Raw genomic sequence first — 23,046 nt, 5'->3', positions numbered from 1 at the left:
TCGAATGTAAAAGCAATATCCGGAGGAATAATGTAACAGCACCTTTGGTTCAGCATTGCATTGACCACTCACACAATTTTTCTGATCTCCGTTTTCTAGTGTTCAGAATTATTAAGCCATCCTGGAGAGGCAATAAAATAGACAGGATACTTCTACAACAGGAACAGAGGTCAATTGTTGAATTAAATACTGTCTCCCCTGCTGGTCTTAATATTGAGAATGACTTTTCCGTTTTCTTATAAATTATTTCCCTCGAGTATGGAACATGTCTGTTACCTTTTAAAGAGTATAGTATGTGTTGACAAAAACTTAGGGTGAGTGCGGAGGACTACTCTATTATGATGAAATTTGGTATAAGGAGCATGAGCTACCAGGGCTTGAAGCTCACTGACCCTACGAGCTGAAGTAACTGCCACCAAGAAATGACCTTCCAGGTCAAGTACTTCAGATGGCAAGAATCCAGTGGCTCGAAAAGGGGTTTCATCAGCTGGGTGAGAACGACATTGAGATCCCATGACACTGTAGGAGGTTTGATGGGGGGCTTTGACAAAAGCAAACCTCTCATGAAGCGAACAACTAAAGGCTGTCCTGAGATCGGCTTACCTTCCACACGGTAATGGTATGCACTGATTGCACTAAGGTGAACCCTTACAGAGTTGGTCTTGAGACCAGACTCAGACATGTGCAGAAGGTAGTCAAGCAGGGTCTGTGTAGGACAAGAGCGAGGATCTAGGGCCTGCTGTCACACCAGACGGCAAGCCTCCTCCATAGAAAGAAGTAACTCCTCTTAGTGGAATCTTTCCTGGAAGCAAGCAAGATGCGGGAGACACCCTCTGACAGACCCAAAGAGGCAAAGTCTACGCTCTCAACATCCAGGCAGGGCCGTGCTAACCCGGTAAGCGGGGTAAGCACCGCAGGGGGGCGCCTGCCTACAAGGGCGCCGCATCTGGCGCTGCCGTCCAGTTGTATTTCAAAATCCAAATTAAAAAAAAAAAAAACTTACCGCGTCGGTAATGGTATTATTATCAAGAAGGCAGACAAGGGCGGCGGCATTGTGGTACAAAATCGTAGTGACTACATCAATGAGGCTTTAAGACAATTAAATGACAGTAGATCTTATAAAAGGCTTATGCTGAATCCAACAAACAGACTTAAATCCCTCATAAACCGGATTACCACCAAAGCTTTGGAAGAAGGATTCATTACCCCCAAAGATAAAAAATTCTTATGCCGCAGCTCTCCAACCATTCCCGTTATGTACTTCCTACCGAAAGTACATAAGAGTCTTATCAATCCACCAGGGAGACCTATTCTTTCGGGAAGAAATTCTGTTTTAGAACCACTGTCCTCCTTCATTGACACTTTCCTAAGACCCGAAGTGTCTAAATATCCATCATACATTAGAGATACCACTCACTTTCTTGAAAAAATTGGGGAAGTTGAATCTGAATATCATGATGCCCTCATGGTTACATTGGACGTGTGTTCATTATACACGTCCATTCCTCAGGATGAAGCATTGAACAACATTAGGAACATTCTTGACAATAGAACAAGACCACATTGCATACCCACAGATTTTCTTCTTACGCTTGCAAGAATTGCAATGAAAGAGAATTACTTTCTTTTTCTGGATAAATTCTACCTGCAAACGAGTGGGGTAGCGATGGGGGCCACATTCGCCCCGTCCATCGCCAATTTATACATGTCTCAGTTTGAGTCAACATGGATTGATAAATCTCCATTTCAGGAGGTCATTGCACAGTGGTGGAGATATATTGATGATATCTTCATGATATGGACAGGTACTGTGACAGACCTACATAAGTTTATGATATGGCTCAATAGCTGCGACGATAACATTCAGTTTACTGAACAACATTCATTCAAATGCATCCATTATTTAGATGTAGAAGTAAACAGTACACCAGATGGATTTGTCACTAAAGTGTACAAAAAAGAGACAGACAAGAATACGTTTTTACACAGTTCCAGCTGTCACCCTACACATTTGAAGGAGAGTCTTCCTTTCTCACAAATGCTGAGGATTAGATGCATATGTTCGGATTTTCACACTTTCAAAATTTAAGCTAACAACCTCATGTCAAACTTATTGGACAGAGGCTATAGCAGATCCATTTTGAAGAAAGCATATCGGAGGGCCAAATACAATAACAGGAGTTTGCTTCTCTCCAAGCACGTAAAACATCAAGAAGATGGTAAATTCACTATGGTAATGCAACACAGTGAGCACAGCGAATATTTAGCAACAATGATTAAAAAGAGATGGGAAATCATGAAGACCACACACACTTTTGAAAATTTTGACTTACGGGTTGCCTTCTCGAGGACGAGAAATATTAAAGAGATCCTCAGTCCTGCAGATATTAGACTATCAATTGATAAACATCCAACTACAATTCGTGGTCACTTTAAATGTGGCCATTGTCAGATCTGCAGTATTACTACTCAAACCAAACAAATTATGAACCCCAAGACCAAAAAAATTTATGATTTATTGCACTTCACCAATTGCCTTTCTGACCATGTTGTATATTGTCTGACGTGCCCCTGTAATAAAAAATATATTGGGATGACTACGAGACCTTTAAAGGTCAGAATACTTGAACACCGATCTAATCTCAGAAGGTCAGCGATCAAGGAACCCATTGTTGAACACTGCATTTAGTATAAACATAAATTTGAGGATTTACAATGCGTCGTAATCGATTGGATCAAACCGCCACATCGAGGTGGCAACCGTAAGTTAACACTAGCAAGGAAAGAAGCAAAGTTGATTTTTGAATGGGACACTTTAGAGCCCAACGGGCTGAATAATTCAATTGATTGGTTCAATTTCTACTAGCGTTCAATACGTCATGGTGACGGCAGTATTTTAGTCAGCTGTTTGAACGAGAACGCTGAGGCGCCATTTTGAAAAAGTTCACGCCTTCAATTCAGTATGTCTGTCCGTGGTGTGACTTTCTTTGTGTTCTGTATTTACATATTTTTCTCCTTGACAGCAATTTATAATTATATGCAATATCTGTTTCAGATTTCAGCACATTAGCACTCCGTTCCTGATGAAGCCGTGGTCTTAGGTGAAACGGTGATCCCCGTCGAACGGACAAAGATGAGTGCTCAAATTCAGCTCTAAGCTAAGTCTTTTTTTGCTGATTTGATTCAGGTCATGAGTGGGGCCTGATAATTTATAAACTATTGCTGTCAGTCAGTACAATCTTCGTTGAGGCTTGTAAATATATAGCCCTGTGGTAACAGAGTTTTTTGCCCAATGATAGAAACGTTGTGTGAGTTATGAATTGAATCACACATAACCATGCACTAAACCGCAGACATCTTTGCCAGCGGTTTCTGAGGGCTTTTTCTCTGTTATACCAACGTAACGCTAATAATTTTAGAATGGACAGCCCTCACCTGCATTCCTGACACAGAGGCACCCGACGACGACATCAGTACCAACGATGATCCCGGTACCGTAGACGCTGAAGCACCGGTCGATGACCTCGGTACCGCCCCGAACAAGACGTTCCACTGGGCCAATCTCGCCACTTGAGTTCTCTTCTTCAACAGAAGACAGAGATTACAGGCCTGAGGACGGTGCCCAGCCCCCAGACTTTGAAGGCACGAAGCGTGCCTATCAGTGAGTGAGATAACTCGGTTGCAATGGATGCACTTTTTGAAGCCGCTGGGAGGCGTCGATAACATGGGCGGAAAAATTACGCCAGCGAAGTCAAAATCCGCGAAGATGGCAAAGGGCACCAAAAAAAGAAGGGAAAAAACCCGTACGGGCGGCCAACAGGGCAGCCTACGAAAGCAAAAGGAAACTTGACGGGGAAAAACAAACTCGAAAATAAAGGAGTTGTTTGGTTTTTTTTTTAACACAAACACGCAACGAAAACTAAGAAAAAAGGGGTGCTTCCGAAGCGGAAGAATGCGGCAAAAGCGCGAGGGTCTCCTCAGGGCACAGAACGATGCTAAACACAGCCGTCCCGAGCGCAGAAAAAAGAAGACTGACGAACACAAGCGAGTTCGGGCGGGAAGACAGTCGTGCATGTGCGGTGTGCGCGCGAGGGCTAGCAAACGTCTTTGCTAGAGAAGATCTCCGATTGAAGGGGCTACCGTGGACGTCACCCATCAGTAACAGCCACCAAGAAAATGACCTTCCATGTCAAGTACTTCAGATAGCAGGTATTCAGTGGCTCAAAAGGAGCTTTCATCAGCTGAGTGAGAATGACGTTGAGATCCCATGACACTGGTGGAGGTTTGAAAGGGGGCTTTGACAAAAGCAAACCTCTCATGAAGCGAACAACTAAAGATTGTCCAGAGATAGGCTTATCCTCTACACGGCGATGAAAAGCACTAATCGAACTAAGGTGAACTCTTAAGACCAACTCTAAGTAACATAGTAACATGTTACTATGTTACTTACAGAGTTGGTCTTAAGACCAGACTCTGACAAGTGTAGAAGGTATTCAAGCAGGGTCTGTGTAGGACAAGAAAGAGGATCTAGGGCCTTGCTGTCACACCAGATGGCAAACCACCTTTATTTGAAATAGTAACACCTCTTCGTGGAATCTTTTCTGGAAGCAAGACTCGGGAGACACCCTCTGAAAGACCCAAGGAGGCGTATTCTAAGCTCTCAACATCCAGGCCATGAAAGCCAGAGACTGGAGGTTGGGATGCAGAAGCGACCCCTCGTTCTGAGTGATGAGGGTTGGAAAACACTCCAATCTCCACGTTTCTTCGGAGGACAACTCCAGGAAGAGGGAACCAAATCTGACGGGGCCAGAAGGGTGCAATCAGGATCACTGTTCCGCGGTCTTGCTTGAGTTTCAGTAGTCTTCCCTACTAGAGGTATGGGAGGACACGAATACAGAAGGCCTGTCCTCCAATGTAGGAAAAATTCATTTTATGCTAGTCTGTCATGGGCCTGAAGTCTGGAACAGAACTGAGGGACCTTGAGATTGATCTGAGTGGCAAAAAGATCCACCGAGGGGGAGCCCCACGCTCAGAAGATCTTGCGGACTATGCCCATGTTCAGTGACCACTCGTGAGGTTGCATTATCCTGCTCAACCTGTTGGCCAGACTGGTTACGCCGGACAGATAAGTGGCTTGGAGAAACATGCTGTGACGGCAAGCCCAAAGCCATCCCGGCTTCCTGAAACAGAGGGTGAGATCTGGTGCCCCCCTACTTGTTTGTATAGAACATGGCAACCTGATTGTCTGTCTGAATTAAGATTACTCGGTTGGACAGCCGATCTCTGAAAGCCTTTAGAGCATTCTAGATCTCTCTTCATTCCAGGAGGTTGATCTGCAAACCATTTTCCTGAAAGGACCAGGCCCCCTGAGTGTGGAGCCCATCTACCTGAGCTCCCCACCCCTGGAGAGATGCATCCGTCGTCAGCACTTTTTGTGGATGAGGAACTTGGAATGGTCGCCCCAAAGTCAAATTGGATCGAATCGTCCACCACTGAAGAGAATGCCAAAAGTCGGTGGACAGCTGGATTACATCCTCTAGATCCCCCGCAGCCTGAAACCACTGGGATGCTAGGGTCCATTGAGCTGATCTCATATGTAGACGTGGCATGATCATTACATGAACTGTGGAGGCCACGTGCCCCAGAAGTCTCAACATCTGCCGAGCCGTGACTTGCTGAGACACTCGAACCATGGACACCAGGGACAGAAGGTTGACCACCCTTGCCTCGGGGAGATAAGCTCGAGCTGTCCGAGTGTTCAGCAGTGCTCCAATGAATTCCAATTTTTGGACTGGGGTGAGATGGGACTTGGGATAATTTATGACGAACCCCAGTATCTCCAGCACCTGAACAGTCATTCGTATGGACTCCAGAGCACCTTCCTTAGAGGTGCTCTTCACCAGCCAATCGTCGAGATAAGGAAACACATGCACTCCTAGTCTACGTAGGAACTTCTAACTTCTCCTAGTCTACGCAGTCCTTCTAACTCTTATATTTCCAAGTTACTCGCTTTAACATCCTCCTTTAATCTCCAACTATGCTCCACCTCCCCAACTCATCAAAATGGTCACTGTCTTGATCTCATCTTCTCCTCAACTGTTCACCCTCTAGTTTCCTTGCCTCTGATCTTCCCCTCTCTGATCATCTTATAACTTTCACACTTAAATCTCCTCCCTCCCAGTCCCGTCCTATCTTATCTAATTTATCTAGGAATCTTCACGATATCGACCCTCCATCTCTATCCTCCCATGTTTCAAACCTCCTCTCTACTGTGGCACCATCCACGTCTGTCAACGAGGCTGTTTCTTCTTACAACAATACTCTATCCTCTGCCTTAGACACACTTGCACCTTTGATGACCCGCCCTATAAGGCGTACAAAACCCCAACCTTGGCTGACTTCTAATATCCGCTACCTACATTCCTGTACTCGCTCCGCCGAACGCCTCTGGCAGAAATCTCGGGCCCTTGCTGATTTCTTACACTTTTTCATCCTTCCAATCTGCTCTTTTACGCGCCAAACAGGATTATTATATCCAACTGACCAACTCTCTTGGCTCTAACCCTCGACAATGAACTCTCTCCTCAAGGTGCCCCCTCCCCCAACTCCCCCTTCATTATCTCCTCAGACCCTTGCTGAATTCTTTCACGACAAGGTTCAAAAGATAAACCTTGAATTCTCTACCTCGCCACCTCTCCCTCCACTAGTCCGTTCCTCTCTCTCTCTTCTTCCCCGCATTCCTTTTCCTCCTTTCCTGAAGTTACTATAGAGGAAACTACACTTCTCCTTTCTTCCTCAAAATGTACCACCTGTTCCTCTGATCCCATTCCCACCCACCTTCTTAATGCCATCTCACCTGCTCTTATTCCATTTATCTGTCACATTCTCAACCTCTCACTTTCCACTGCAACTAGCCCTACTGCCTTTAAACATGCTGTGGTCACACCTCTCCTTAAGAAGCCTTCACTCGACCCTACTTGTCCCTCTAATTACCGACCCATCTCCCTCCTCCCTTTTCTCTCCAAACTACTTGAGCGTGCTGTTCACCACCGCTTACTTGATTTTCTCTCCTCACATGCTATTCTTGACCCACTACAATCTGGTTTTCGCCCTCTCCACTCAACCGAAACTGCGCTTACTAAAGTCTCCAATGACCTATTACTGGCTAAATCCAGAGGTCAATATTCCATCCTCATTCTTCTTGATCTTTCCGCTGCTTTTGACACTGTCGATCACAGCATACTTCTCGATACCCTGTTCTCACTTGGATTCCAGGGCTCTGTCCTTTCCTGGTTCTCTTCCTACCTCTCCCTCCGCACCTTTAGTGTTCACTCTGGTGGATCCTCTTCTACTTCTATCCCTCTGCCTATCGGCGTACCTCAGGGTTCTGTTCTTGGTCCCCTCCTCTTCTATCTCTACACTTCTTCCCTTGGTTCATTAACCTCATCCCATGGCTTTTCCAACCATCTCTATGCTGATGACTCCCAAATCTACCTTTCTACCCATGATATCTCACCTTGCATCCAAACCAAAGTTTCAGCGTGCTTGTCTGACATTGCTGTCTGGATGTCTCAACGCCACCTGAAATTAAACATGACCAAAACCGAGCTTCTCATTTTCCCCCCCAAACCCACCTCCCTACTCCCCCCGTTTTCTATTTCTGTTGATGGCTCTCTCATTCTCCTGTCTCCTCAGCTCGAAACCTTGGGGTCATCTTTGACTCTTCTCTCTCCTTCTCTGCTCATATCCAGCAGATTGCCAAGACCTGTCGTTTCTTTCTTTACAACATCCGTAAAATCTGCCCCTTTCTTTCCGAGCACTCTACCAAAACCCTCATCCACACCCTTGTTACCTCTTCTTTAGACTACTGCAATCTGCTTCTTGCTGGCCTCCCACTTAGTCACCTCTCCCCTCTCCAATTGGTTCAAAACTCTGCTGCCCGTCTCGTCTTCCGCCAGGGTCGCTTTACTCATACTACCCCTCTCCTCAAGTCACTTCACTGGCTCCCTATCCGTTTCGCATTCTGTTCAAACTTCTTCTACTAACCTATAAATGTACTCACTCTGCTGCTCCCCAGTATCTCTCCACACTCGTCCTTCCTTACACCCCTTCCCGTGCACTCCGCTCCATGGATAAATCCTTCTTATCTGTTCCCTTCTCCACTACTTGCCAACTCCAGACTTCACGCCTTCTGTCTCGCTGCACCCTATGCCTGGAATAAACTTCCTGAGCCCCTACGTCTTGCCCCATCCTTGGCCACCTTTAAATCTAGACTGAAAGCCCACCTCTTTAACATTGCTTTTGCCTCGTAACCACTTGTAACCACTCGCCTCCACCTACCCTCCTCTCCTCCTTCCTGAACACATTGATTTGATTTGCTTACTTTATTTTTTGTCTATTAGATTGTAAGCTCTTTGAGCAGAGACTGTCTTTCTTCTATGTTTGTGCAGCGCTGCGTACGCCTTGTAGCGCTATAGAAATGCTAAATAGTAGTAGTAGTAGTAGTAGATGCTGCGACTACAGCTAGGCATTTTGAAAACACTCTGGGCACAGAAACCAGGCCAAATAAGGCAGTACACAGTACTGAAATTGCTGTGTTCCCAGCCGAAATTGAAGATTCTTCCTGTGAGCTGGTACTTCGAGATGTGTGTATATGCATCCTATAAGTCCAGAGAGCATAGCCAATCGTTTTCCTGAATCATGGGAAGAAGGGTGCCCAGGGAAACCATACTGAACTTTTCTCAGATAAGAACTTTGTTCAGGGCCCCTAGATCTAGGATGGGACGCATCCCCCCTGTTTTCATTTGCACAAGGAAGTACCTGGAATAGAATCCCAGCCCTTCTTCACCTGGTGGAACGGGTTCGACCACTTGGGCCTTCAGAAGGGCGGAGAGTTCCTCTGCAAGTACCTGCTTATGCTGGGAGCTGTAGGACTGAGCTCCTGCTGGGCAATCTGGAGGCTTGGATTCCAGATTGAGGGTGTATCTTAACCGGACAATTTGAAGAACCCACCAGTCGAAGGTTATAAGAGGCCACCTGTGGTGAAAAAACATTAACCTCCCCCCAACCGGCAAGTCGTCCGGTACGGACACATTTACTGAGGCTATGCTGAACTGGAGCCAGTCAAAAGCCCGTCCCTTGCTTTTGCTGGGGAGCCGCAGTGGCCTTAGGTGCACGCTGCTGACGAGAATGAGCGCGCTGGGACTGAGCCTGGGCAGGCTGCTGAGAAGCAGGAGTGTACCTACGAGCACTTCTCTTCCCTCTAAAAACCCTCCTGGATGAGGAGATAGTAGCAGACGCCGCGGGAGAGAGAATCCATAGCATCATTATGCTTCTTGATCTGGTTAACTAGATCCTCTACGCTCTCACCAAAAAGGTTATCCCCCTAGCAAAGAACATCTGCCATGCGCTGCTGCTGAATGATCCAGGTCAACGACACGCAGCCATGAGAGTCTGCGCATCACTATACCTTGGGCAGCGATCCTGGATGTTACATCAAAAATGTCGAACGTACCCCTGGCCAGGAATTTGACACGCCTTCTACTGCCTGACCACCTGGCGAAAAGGCTCGGCCTGCTCCGGAGGGCGTGCATCAACCAAGCTGAACAGTTGCCTCACCGAGTTCTGCAAGTGGATGCTCGTGAAGAGCTGTTAAGTCTGGATCTTGGCAACGAGCATAGCAGCCTGATACTTCTTCCTCCCAAAAGAGTCCAAGGTTCTAGATTCTCTGCCTGGGGGCGCCAAGGTATAGTCCTTAGCACTCTTGGCTCTTTTGAGGGCGGAGTCCACCACCATGGAATTGTGAAGTAGCTGAGACCTCATCAAACCAGGTTCACCGTGGATCCGATATTGGGATTCAGCTTTTTATGGATCACGGGATTAGACAGAGGGAAGGACCAGTTTCGCATAAGGACTTCCTTCAGCACATTATGCAAAGGAGCCGCTGCAGCCTCCCTAGGCGGAGAAGGATAATCCAGGACCTCGAGCATCTCAGCCCTTGGCTCATCCTCAACCTCTATAGGGAAGGGAACAGCCGTAGCCATTTCCTGGACAAAGGAGTTAAAGGATAGACTCTCCGGTAAAGAAAGTCTCCTTTCTGGTGGAGGGGAAGGTTCAGAGGGAATCCCATAGGACTCGTCAGAAGGGAAGTACCTGGGATCTTCCTCTTTCTCCCACGAATGCTCATCTTTAGTATCGGACAAGACATCTCTCAGAGCAGTCTGAAACTGAGCCGTCCTCAACACCAAGGAGCCTCGATGGCGGTGCCGAGAAGTCGACGCCCGCCTGGACTGCGGTGAAGCTTCCTCCACCGACATCGAAGGGGAGTTGACCTGGGTGGCAGTCGACACCGATGCTGCAGGCGGCACCGAAGTCGGGGACCTCACCACAGGCGAAGGGCCAGATACCGCTGCAGCAGACGGTACGGAAGGCGCAAGCACCCCCCGAAACCGAAACACACTGGCACAGCAATCCTTCTAGAAGCTCTGCAAGCAGGGCCCTGATGCGCTCACCGACAGCCGCCGTCAGACAAGGCTGCGGGGTCCGTAAAGGAGCCAGTGGCAGAATCTGTCGAGGCTCGGGAGCAGGTACCGGGCTGCCAGAAGACCAACGCATCGGCACCTCCTGAATAGAGGGGGAGCAATCCTCTCGGCGCCAACACTTCTCGGGTGCCGATTCCCTCGAAGCCCCAGAGCTCCCGGCACCGTGTGTCAAAGTACATAAGTACATAAGTACATAAGTAGTGCCATACTGGGAAAGACCAAAGGTCCATCTAGCCCAGCATCCTGTCACCGACAGTGGCCAATCCAGGTCAAGGGCACCTGGCACGCTCCCTAAACGTAAAAACATTCCAGACAAGATTATACCTAAAAATGAGGAATTTTTCCAGTCCATTTAATAGCGGTCTATGGACTTGTCCTTTAGGAATCTATCTAACCCCTTTTTAAACTCCGTCAAGCTAACCGCCCGTACCACGTTCTCCGGCAATGAATTCCAGAGTCTAACGATGACGGTGCTTCTTCGCCTTCACTCAACGCCCATCATCGAGACTCCTTGGTACCGACGAGGATGTGATATCCTCGCGTCTCTTCGGGGCCGGGTCCGACAAAGGTCGGTCTCCGGGGGCCTGCATAACAGAAGGCCTCGAGGCAGGTGGAGACCCATTCGATGCCTCACTGCTCCCAGCACGAATTGGTCTTTCAGCAGCCATTACCTCCGCTCCTGACGTCGATGCTTCCCTCGATGTCGACGCCGCCGACCTCGGTACCAATGTCAATGTTGAAGGACCGGACCGAGCCCCAAAAAGCTTTTCTCGTTGGGCTTCTCGAGACGCTTCGGTCCATTTCTACATACGAAGACACAGACTGCAAGCAGCTGGGCTATGGTCAGGCCCAAAGGCACTGGATACACCAGGCGTGGGTATCGGTACCCGAGGACACAGACTGCAAGCGGCTGGGCTATGGTAGGGCCCAGGGCCCTGGATACACCAGATTTGGGTATCGGTACCTGAGATGGTCTGGTTGCACAGAGTACAATGTTTGAAGCCGCTGGGTGTCTTCGATGACATGGAAGGAAAAACGGCTTCGGCAAAATCAAAAGACGCAACTGTGCCTGATAAAAGGGCACAAAAATAAGGGAATAACCCGGCCGCGACGAAAAATAAAGGAAACAAAAGGGGACAAAACTAAAAGTACACTATGTGAACTTTTTTTTTTTTTTTTTAAACAATAATAAAATAAAGAAAAAATTAGAAGAAAAAAACGAAAACTTGAAGACTCTTTCCTGGGCCTGAGAGGAGCACAGAAAAAAAAAACAAAAAACAAAACTACCGCTCCTCAACGTGGAGAAAAGAAAACGGAGGAAATGCACTCATGTGACGGGTGGGAAATCAGCCCGCACATGTGCGGTGCACGCTGCACGTGCGCCAGAAGACTCTGGCAAAACGTTTTTTTATATTTTGCTTGCAAAATGCCGTCCGATTCCTGAGCCGACGCCGACCTCCCCCCTCCCCCTCCGCTTGTCTTCGTAGAAAAGTTGTTATTGTGAGTTTTAGCCTCTGCAGTAAGTTTCTCTTCATATTGTCTTTTAGCCTTCTTTATTAATGTTTTGCATCTGACTTGCCAGTGTTTATGTTGCCTCTTATTTTCTTCATTTGGGTCCTTTTTCCATTCTTTGAAGGACAATCTTTTGGCTGTAATGGCCTCTTTCACGTCACCTTTTAACCATGCTGGCTTCTTTCTCTTCTTTCCACCTTTGCAAATATGTGGAATGCATCTGGACTGGGCTTCCAAGATGGTTTTTTGAATAATGTCCATGCCTGATTTAGTGCCCTAACCTTTGCAGTCAATCCTTTTAGTTTCTTTTTAAACTTTCCTTCCTCTGAGTGATTCTATTAACCACCACCCTTCTGGTGTCTGTCCGTCAACCAGTTTCTAATCCAGTTCACCACTTTGAGTCCTAACTTCAGCCTGTCAAATTTATTCAAGAGCCTCCTATGAGGAACAATGTCAAAGGCTTTATTTATTTTATTTATTGCATTTGTATCCCACATTATCCCACCTTTATCCCACCTTTTTGCAGGCTCAATGTGGCTTACAATACATCATGGGTACTGGAAATAGACATGAATATACATTAGGTTTACAGAGGGTTTGTGTTACATGGTGGTGAATTACATGATGGTGTTAAAGCAAAAGACATTATAAGACAGTACTAAAAGTTCAAAAGATTATACAATTACACATGTTGATCTTTGTGATATGTCTCGTCGAAGAGATAGGTTTTTAATAATTTCCGGAAATTGGTCAGTTCATAGACCGTTTTCAAGTTATGTAGCAGCGCATTCCAGAGCTGCGTACTCGTATAGGAAAAGGTAGATGCGTGCATTGATTTGTATTTCAAACCCTTACACTTGGGAGGATGAAGAATGAGGGGTGTGCGGGAAGATTTTTTTGCGTTCCTGGGTGGTAGTTCTATTAGATCTGACATGTAGGCTGGGGCATTACCATGGATAATTTTATGGACTAAAGTGCAAAGTTTGAACGTGATGCATTCTTTTAGTGGGAGCCAGTGTAGCTTTTCTCGTAGGGGTTTTGCGCTTTCTATTTTGGTGTGACGAATATTAGCCTCGCTGCCGTATTCTGAGCTGTCTGGAGTTTTTTTTTTGAGTATTTGCTCTTTACAACCAGCGTAGAGTGAGTTACAATAGTCCAGATGAATGAGTACCAGTGATTGTACCAGATTGCAGAAGACAATCCTTGGAAAAAATGGTCTAACTCTTTTTAGCTTCCACATTGAATGAAACATCTTTTTGGTTATGTTATTTGCATGGTTCTCAAGTGTAAGATGTCGATCAGTGGTGACTCCGAGGATTTTCAGGGTGTCTGAAACTGGTATTTTTAGTTTAGGTGTGTTGATGGTGGTAAATTTATTCTTATTGTATTGCGAGGTGAGTACCAGGCACTGGGTTTTCTCAGCATTGAGTTTCAGCTGAAATGCATCTGCCCAGGAATTCATAATATGTAGGCTTTGCTTGATTTCATTGGAGATTTCCCTTAAATCTTCATGGAATGGGATGAAGATCGTTACATCGTCAGCGTATATATATGGGTTTAGGTTCTGATTCGATAGTAATTTGGCCAAGGGTGTCATCATTAGGTTGAATATGGTCGGTGAGAGGGGGGGATCCCTGTGGAACTCCGCATTCAGGTTTTCATGTCGCTGATGTAATCGATTTTGAAGTCACTTGATATGAGCGTGTAGTGAGGAACCCTTTCAACCAATTGATAACGTTGCCTCCAATTCCGAAGTATTCGAGGTTGTGTAATAAAATTCCATGGTCGACCATGTCGAATGCACTTGACATGTCGAATTGTAGCAGTAGAATGTTGTTGCCGTTTGCTATCAATTGTTTGAATTTGTTCATGAGCGTGACTAGTACGGTTTCAGTACTGTGGTTAGAGCGAAATCCTGATTGAGAATCGTGTAATATCGAGAACTTGTTTAGAAAGTCTGTGAGTTGTTTGGTCACTATGCCTTCTGTTATTTTGGTAATTAAGGGGATGGATGCTACTGGTCTATAGTTCGTTAGTTCATTTGCATTTTTCTTTGCATCCTTGGGTATAGGGGTGAGTAAAATGTTACCTTTTTCCCTTGGGAAAAGTCCATTTTGTAGCATATAGTTTATGTGGTTTGTTAGGTCTTTTAAGTAGAGGAGTGTGGTAGCCGTGTTAGTCCACTCTTAAGGTTATCAATAGAAATCAAACAAAATAAAACATGGAAAAGAAAATAAGATGATACCTTTTTTATTGGACATAACATAATACATTTCTTGATTAGCTTTCGAAGGTTGCCCTTCTTCGTCAGATCGGAAATAAGCAAATGTGCTTTGATGTCCCCATGCATACCTCCGACCCACCCCCATCCTCCTACCCTGTCAGACTGTCATAGTAATGCTTGAATGTTTTCACTTATATACACTGTCAGCTAGCACACTGAATGAATTGAATGGTAAGATTCAGTTAGAAGTGTTGAAGTCTTAATTTGTATTAGTTGTTTTCCTGATGTCTAGTTTTGTTATGTCCTTTCTTCCCTTTCTGTTGGTTGTTTCCATATATATTTGTTTTTCCTTTTAGTTGATTGTTGTTCTTTTGTTCTAGTGGGTTGTATATGAATTGTCTGTAGGGTGTATGTGTTGTAGGTAGATTGGTGTTTGTGTTGGGGATAGTCCATGCGTAGTATGAAATTTACTGAAATTAAGTAGATTACATCTAGTGTACGTCCTCAATCCAATTCTCTGCTCATCCAGTCAAAAAGTATTACATCAGATTCATCTGGCACAATTTACCTTTGGTAAAACCATGTTGTCTCAGATCTTGTAACCTATCGACTTCCAGGAAATGTACTATCCTTTCATTCAGCATCGCTTCCATTACTTTTCCAATACCCAAAGAGAGTCTTACCGGCCTGTAGCTTCCAGCTTCTTCTCTGTCACCACTTTTGTGAAGAGGGACCACATCCGCTCTTCTCCAATCCCAAGGAACCTCCCCCATCTCCAAGGATTTATTAAACAAATCTTTCTTTACGAAGACCCACCAGAACCTCTCTGAGCTCCCTCAATATCCTGGGATGGATCCCGTCCGGTACCATGGCTTTGTCCACCTTCAATTTTTCAATTTGCTCAAACACTTTCTTCCGTGAATGGTGCTATATCCGCTCCATTCTCATATGTACCTTTGCCAGTCAATCGTGGTCCTTCTCCATGATTTTCTTCCATGAACACAGAAGTATTTGTTTAGCACATTTGCTTTTTCCTCATCATTCTCCACAAAGCAGTTCACGGCATCTTTCAGTCTCACAATTCCTTTTACTCTTCCTCGTTTCACTAATAAACCTGAAAAAATTCTTGTCGTCCCTCCTTATATTTCTAGCGATTTGTTCTTCCGTTTGCGCTTTCGCCAGACGTCTCTCTCTCAGCTTCTTTCAGTTTCATCTGGTATTCTTCTTCTTAAGTTTTTCTGTATTTCATGAACACCAACTCTTTAGCCTTTATTTTCTCAGCCACTTGCTTGGAGAACCATATCTGGTTTCTTTTCCTCTTGCTTTTATTTACTTTCCTTACATAAAGGTTAATAGCCATATTTATAGCTCCTTTCAGCCTGGACCACTGCCTTTCCACTTCTCTTATGTCCTCCCAGCCCATCAGCTCTGTCTTCAGGTATTCCCTCATTTTGCTAAAGTCAGCATGTTTGAAATCCAGGTCTTTGAGTAGCTGCCCTCCAGTTTAGCTTTTATATCAAACCAAACTGTTTGATGATCACTGCTGCCCAGGTGGGCACCCACTCGGACATTAGACACACTTTCCCCATTTGTGCGTACCAGATCCAATGTCACTCCTCCCCCGTGGGTTCCGTCACCATTTCTCTGAGCAGAAAACTTTGTAAAGCATCCAAGATCTCTCTACTTCTTTCTGATTCTGCAGGTGGAACTTTTCAATCCACATCCTACTACTACTTAACATTTCTAAAGCGCTGCTAGGGTTACGCAGCGCTGTACAATTTAACATAAAAGGACAGGCCCTGCTCAAAGAGCTTACAATCTAAAGGACAAGTGAGTAGACGATACGATGGGGGCAGTCAATTTGGGGCAGTCCAGATATCCTGAAGGTAAGAGTTAGGTGCCGAAGGCAGCATTGAAGAGGTGGGTTTTAAGCAGAGACTTGAAGATGGGCAGGGAGGGGGCTTGACGTAGGGGCTCAGGAAGGTTGTTCCAGGCATAGGGTGAGGCGAGGCAGAATGGGCGGAGCCTGGAGTTGGCAGTGGTGGAGAAGGGTACTGAGAGAAGGGATTTGTCCTGTGAACGGAGGTTTCGGGTGGGAACATAAGGGGGAGATGAGGGTAGAGAGGTAGTGAGGGGCAGCAGATTGAGTGCATTTGTAGGTAAGAAGGAGGAGCTTGAACTGAATGCGGTAACGGATTGGAAGCCAGTGAAGTGACCTGAGAAGAGGGGTGATATGAGTATATCGGTTCTGGCGGAATATAAGACGTGCAGCAGAGTTCTGAACAGATTGAAGGGGGGATAGATGGCTAAGTGGGAGTCCGGTGAGGAGTAAGTTGCAGTAGTCAAGTCGGGAGGTAATGAGAGCGTGGACGAGAGTACGGGTGGTGTGTTCAGAGAGGAAAGGGCGAATTTTGCTGATGTTGAAGAGGAAGAAGCGACAGGTCTTGGCTATCTGCTGGATGTGTGCCGAGAAGGAGAGGGAGGAGTCGAAGATGACTCCGAGGTTGCGGGCAGATGAGACGGAGAAGATGAGGGTGTTATCCACTGAGATAGAAAGTGGAGGAAGAGGAGAAGTGGGTTTTGGTGGAAAGACGATGAGCTCAGTCTTGGACATGTTCAGTTTCAGGTGGCGGTTGGACATCCATGTGGCAATGTCGGTTAAGCAGGCCGATACCTTTGCCTGGGTCTCTGCGGTGATGTCTGGAGAGATACAGCTGGGTGTCGTCTGCATAGAGATGATACTGGAAGCCATGAGATGAGATGAGGGAAACCAGGGAAGAGGTGTAGATTGAGAAGAGAAGGGGTCCAAGGACAGATTCCTGGGGAACACCAACGGATAGGGGGATGGGGGTGGAGGAGGATCCATGGGAGTGAACTCTGAAGGTGCGGTGGGAGAGATAGGAGGAGAACCAGGAGAGAACAGAGCCCTGGAACCCGAATAAGGACAGTGTGGCAAGGAGTAGATCATGATTGACAGTGTCAAAAGCGGCAGATAGATCGAGGAGGATGAGGATGGAGTAGTGGCCTCTGGATTTGGCAAGGAACAGGTCATTAGACTTTAGAGAGTGCTGTTTCTGTCGAGTGTAGAGGGCGAAAACCGGATTGAAGTGGATCAAGGATGGCATGAGAGGAGAGAAAATCAAGGCAGCGGCTGTGAACAGCACGCTCAAGTATTTTGGAGAGGAAGGGTAGGAGGGAAATGGGGCGGTAGTTGGAGGGACAGGTAGGGTCAAGTGATGGTTTTTTGAGGAGAGGTGTGACTACGGCGTGCTTGAAGGTGTCAGGGACAGTTGCAGTGGAGAGAGAGAGGTTGAGGATATGACAGATGGACGGGGTGACAGTATGAGAGATGGTGTTAAGTAAGTTGGTGGGGATGGGATCAGAGGAACAGGTAGTACTTTTCGAGCATGATAGCGGGGATGGGACGACTTCCCTATGAAGAAAGACTAAGGAGGCTAGGGCTATACAGCTTGGAGAAGAGACGGCTGAGGGGAGACATGATAGAGGTATATAAAATAATGAGTGGAGTGGAACAGGTGGATGTGAAGCTTCTGTTCACGCTTTCCAAAAATACTAGGACTAGGGGGCATGCGATGAAACTACAGTGTAGTAAATTTAAAACAAATCGGAGAAAATTTTTCTTCACCCAACGTGTAATTAAACTCTGGAATTCGTTGCCGGAGAAAGTGGTGAAGGCGGTTAGCTTAGCAGAGTTTAAAAAGGGGTTGGACGGTTTCCTAAAGGACAAGTCCATAAACCGCTACTAAACGGACTTGGAAAGATCCAAGATTCCAGGAATAACATGTGTGGAATGTTTGTACGTTTGGGAAGCTTGCCAGGTGCCCTTGGCCTGGATTGGCCGCTGTCGTGGACAGTATGCTGGGCTCGATGGACCCTTGGTCTTTTCCCAGTGTGGCATTACTTATGTACTTATGTAGGAAAGAAGGCGAGCGGTTTCCTCCTCGGTGATGTCTGGAAAGGAGGAGAAAAGAGGCCTGGCTTGGTTGGTCGAGGGTTAAAGGGTGAAAAGGAGGAGATGGTTTGGTAGTGAACTCAAGGTTGATCTTTTGCACCTTGTCGTGGAAGTAATCGGCCAGTGATTGAGGGGAGAGTGAGGGGGGGGGGGTAGGAGCGGAGGGCAGTTTGAGGAGGGAGTTAAGGGTGGTGAAGAGATGATGGGGGTTGGAGCTGAGAGAATTGGTCAGTTGGGTGTAATAGTCCTGTTTGGCAAGGAATAAGGAGGAGTGGAGGGAGGATAGCATGAATTTGTAGTGAAGGAAATCTGAATGGGTGCGAGATTTCCTCCAGAGGCGTTCGGCAGATCGGGTGCAGGAACGAAGGTAGCGGATGCAAGGGGTCAGCCAAGGCTGGGGATTAGTACGCTTTGTGGGACGGGAGGTGGATGGAGCGAGGGTGTCCAGAGCAGAGGAGAGAGTGGCATCCGGCAGGTTAAAATCTCCTAGTAACAGCACATCTGTTTCTTTCCAACTTTTGGATAATTGTAATCAGATCTGAATCTAATTCCTCAGATTGTGTTGGAGCTCTGTAGACAACACTCATGTGGACAAAGGTCCCATCATTTCTTTTCAAGGTCATCCATATAGCTTCTTCCTTTCCTCAGGCCCCTAGAAGTCACTGTGATATAGTTTCTCACAGAGCTGCTACTCCACCTTTACGACCATCTCTATCCTTCCTTAATGGATTGTATCTGGTATGTTTGCATCCCATTCATGGGAATCATTGAACCATGTCTCCGTGATAGCAACAATGTCTAAATCTCCCTCTAACATTAGGGCTCGCAGACCATGAACTTTGTTGCTTAGACTGCGAACATTTTTGGTCATCGCTTTCCAGCTACATTTCAGTGGCAGTCTCATCTTCTGTTTAGCTTTTATCTTTAGTCTCACTTCCTGCTGTCTTGATAAGAAGTCATTTGTTAAGATAGTTGTTTTCATTGTTTTCTTTACTAGTGTCACACCTTGTCTTTAGCTGGGGGTGACCACTAGAATTGACCTGCCGCCATATGCCACCCTCGCCTTCTAGTTTAAACGACTAGATACATATTGTCTGAATTTCTCTCCAAGGATTTTATTTCCTGCCACAGTGACATGCAGCCCATCGTTACAATATAATCTTTTGTTTTTCCATGTACTGCCCCATCCTCCTATGTACCTAAAACCTTCTTGATGACACCAGGCTTTGTGCCACCTATTAAAATTCTCGGTATTTTGTACACTTTCTCTCCCATTCCAAAAGTAGGTAGTACTTCAAAAAAAGCTACCTTTTGTACCAAAGGTTTTAACCCCTCCTCCAGCTCCTGAAAAGCTCTCTGCGCTGCAAGTGGGGTATTATTAGCCAGGTCATTTGTTCTCAGGTGGATAACAACATCAGTGTTAAACTCCTTAGTTTCTTCTCTGATTATAGTCAATAGTTGTCTGGTACTCCTGGTAGCTAAGGAGCCTGGAAGGCATTTCATTTTGCGGGCCCCTTGAACTGTGTTTGAGTTAATGCCTCCAATAATAGAATCCCCTAGCAGCAACAGTTTTCTGGTTTGTGATTATTAGTGCTTGGGGGTGTTTTCTTTTGGGACACCTTCATTGCTTTTTGTTGCACCTCAGCTCTATTTTCTGGAGCATCACAGTGCTGTAATGGAGTAAAAGAATTCTATAAGGGCAACAATTGTGAGGGTGGATGCTTCTGTGCCACATGTCGTAGTAGTCTACCTGAGCCTACTGTCATCCATCTATTTTTAGGTAGCTTTATTCTTTTGAGGCAGTGATGAGAAATTGGTTTGATTCTGTGCAGTGATAGAAGCTGCTTTAATTGCATCCAATTCCTGCATTATTTTGTTGGGCTCCTGTACTAACAAACTGATGACAGATATTAATTGCAGTTATCTCATTTTCAAGATGGTCTTCCTCCAGAGCTGACCAATCTGAGGGCCGCAAGTCAAATGTCTCATGAATATTCATTGTGGATATCCTGAAAATCTAACTGGCAGTTGATTTGCTGAGGATAGTGGTACCCAAACTTTCTCGAGTTACAGCACCCCCAAGCTACACATTTCCTCTCAAGATTCTGCCCAACAGCCCCTGCCCCCAACAGCATAGAGTACTACCTTTGCTGGTGGGAATGCCAAGCCCCACCAGCTGAAGAGGTCCACTGTCCTAAGGCCCAAGCTCCATGCTGCTTGCCAGCAAGCAAATCGGTGGCATGCTTCAGCCATCAACACCTGCATTTCCTCCTCCTCTCTCCCCTTCCATCCAGCATCTGCCCTCCTCTCTCCCATCCAGCCAACTTCTGCCTCTCCTCCCCATTTTCATCCAATCTCTGCAATCTCTCACTCCCCCTTTCATCAGCCTAAACCCCCTCTATTTCTCCCCCCAATCCAGCATCTACCTCCTCTGTCCCTACTCCCCCCATACACACCCATCCCTGCCGCTTCTCTAGATGAGTAGCAGCAGCGGCAAAACAAGCTGCAGCCATGTGGGACCGGAGTCTCCATACACGCGGCTGCCAGTTGTGCCCCAGAACAAGAAGTGGTGTTCGAGGGGCAGGACTGGCAGCTGTGTGTATAAAGAGTCTGGCCCCTCGTGGCTGCAACTTGTTTTGCCGCTGCTGATCTAGAGAAGCAGCAGCAGTTCGGGTGATGGCGGGAGGGAGGTTGGGAGAATAAGCAGCGGCACCCCTGAGAGTTCGCTACAGCGCACCAGGGTGCTGTGGCGCACAGTTTGAGAACCGATTGCTTAGGATCTTGAGAACATTTCTGGTGCATCAAAAGTGGACGCTAAAGTGTGCAGGTACGTGGTCCTACGGAAAATGCTGCTTCTGCTTTTGAAATGAGTAGGAGGGAGCCTGAAGGAGTGATTTCTGGGTATTCTGAATATTTAATTGATCATCTAATTCACTGGCACTCCTTATGACCTTAGGTAAGTCATTTCATCCTCCATTGTCAAAGGTACACAATTAGATTGTAAGCTCTCTTGAGACTGGGAAATACCTCAATGTAACTTGCAAAGGGCAAAGTAAAGAGCAAGCCAAAAATAAAATGTTCTTAGAGCTCAGACAAGTGTTATTTCTGTCTTTTCATCATTTATAACTGGGAAGGACTGGCAGCACTGCCTGGTCTCATGGCCAGGCTCCTTCTCCTTATATAGTTTATCTCAAATGACTTGCCCAACACTGTGGGTGAGCTTCTGGCCCTGGCATCACTGGATTTGAAGAAAGCCTTGTCCTGCTAGAACCAGAGCACTTTTCTGCTCACGTTCATGTGTTACTTTTCTGAAGGGGAACTGTCATGGCATGAACAGCTTCAGTACAGCAATCTCAGCCTGCTACTGTTTCTGCTGCTTGGACTTTTCCTACCATCAATTTGCTGGGTTTTTCTCCCTTGAACAGTTACCAATTTCCCAGTCTCTCTTCCCTGCTTCCCACCCCTCTCCAGTTTCTCCAACCCTGTTCTTCATTTAGCTGTCTCAGCCTCCTCCTGCGTTTGTCCAACCATGTTCTTCATTTAGCTGTCTCAGCCCCCAACTCAGTACCCCCAGCTTAGCACCTCCTGCCCCAGCCCAGGATAAGCCACCAATGAAATAAAACCTAACTGCAGACTTACATCTTCCGTTTCACACCTAGGATTCGGTTTGATTGAACCAGTGAAATCAGAAACTGGATCAACTGAAAAAGATCAGAAGAAAGGAAAAGGAAAAAAGAGTGAACGAAGGTAAAGAACCACAAAAGGGGACCATAAAAGAAGCAATTTTGCACACATCCCAGTCCAAGTACTCCACACTGCTTTTCAGTGTTCCAGTCACCCATGTAATTTTACCACCACTATTTCAAAACAATCCACTCACACTTTGATCAGATTAAACATTGACAGACAAATCCACTTAGACTGGTATATGCCCTTTAATACAGTAAGAGTTTTTCTGAGCACTGCGCTGCCTGTGGACATGCTGCTGTTCCCTTCCTTTCAATGAGCGTATAAGTACTTTTTAGTAGCCTTTACGCCTTCAAACTGGTTAAATTTCTTTCAGAAACGTCATCTGCTCCTCCCCTATATGTACTTAGTCTTCAAAGGGCCCTTTCATTGCTAATATAGTGGGTTTGTCCCTGCTTCCATCAGTGCCATCTCCCTGCTGAGAGAGTGTTGGCAGCTCAGGGGTCACTATTCTCTTCAGAAGGGCAAAGCTGCTTAGAGGAAGGAGAAAGACTAATGCGATGAAAACTATGGAAGAATCTCATCTCATAAAACACCTTATCATCTATAACTCTCAAGTCTCAGATCACCATGGGACAAAACAGAAAAGCCCTGCTGTAACCATTACGCACAGAGATGTAGTGACATGCTAATCTGCTCTTTGTTCCTACTCTAACATGCTATTGTTCTTGTATTATTTCTGGAATGTATTTTGCTAGGTTTTAAGCTGCTCTGGGTGCATTTTGGAGGAAGGTAGCATATAAATTATAATGCACCGCAGTATAGTTTAGCTTACTTATACTTCATATGCCACTTTTGCTGATAAAGGTATTAAAATAGTTTACAAAGTAAATGCAGTAATGCAGTAAGCAGTAGCAGGCCTATTGTCACCATGATGGCACCCAAAATTACCTTGTTCACAACTTTCTGCTGTTGAGCATGCTTTTGTCTCAGACTGGCCACCTCCCTCCACAGTGCTTCATTCTCACTGCAAATACACATAAAAAACATTTATATTTATTTCATAAGAACATAAAAATAACCATTCTGGGTCAGACCAATAGTCCATC

At 46.0% G+C, this 23,046-nt stretch overlaps 1 protein-coding gene across 1 annotated transcript in view; it reads right to left on the bottom strand.

The window, feature by feature from the left end:
• HSF1 (heat shock transcription factor 1) overlaps nt 1-23,046 on the bottom strand; it is a 379,429-nt gene that overhangs the window by 269,194 nt on the left and 87,189 nt on the right. Inside the window, exons 5-6 of the mRNA XM_030220795.1 lie at nt 22,889-22,964; nt 21,890-21,951 (exon numbers count right to left, since the gene is read on the bottom strand). Coding sequence (XP_030076655.1) covers nt 21,890-21,951; nt 22,889-22,964 — 138 coding nt within the window. The remainder of the gene's footprint in view (nt 1-21,889; nt 21,952-22,888; nt 22,965-23,046) is intronic.

This window comes from Microcaecilia unicolor, chromosome 1, assembly GCF_901765095.1.
Source record: "Microcaecilia unicolor chromosome 1, aMicUni1.1, whole genome shotgun sequence".
NCBI lineage: Eukaryota > Metazoa > Chordata > Amphibia > Gymnophiona > Siphonopidae > Microcaecilia > Microcaecilia unicolor.
Note: the sequence above shows the minus strand (reverse complement) of the source record. Positions and strands in the feature narration are given on the sequence as shown.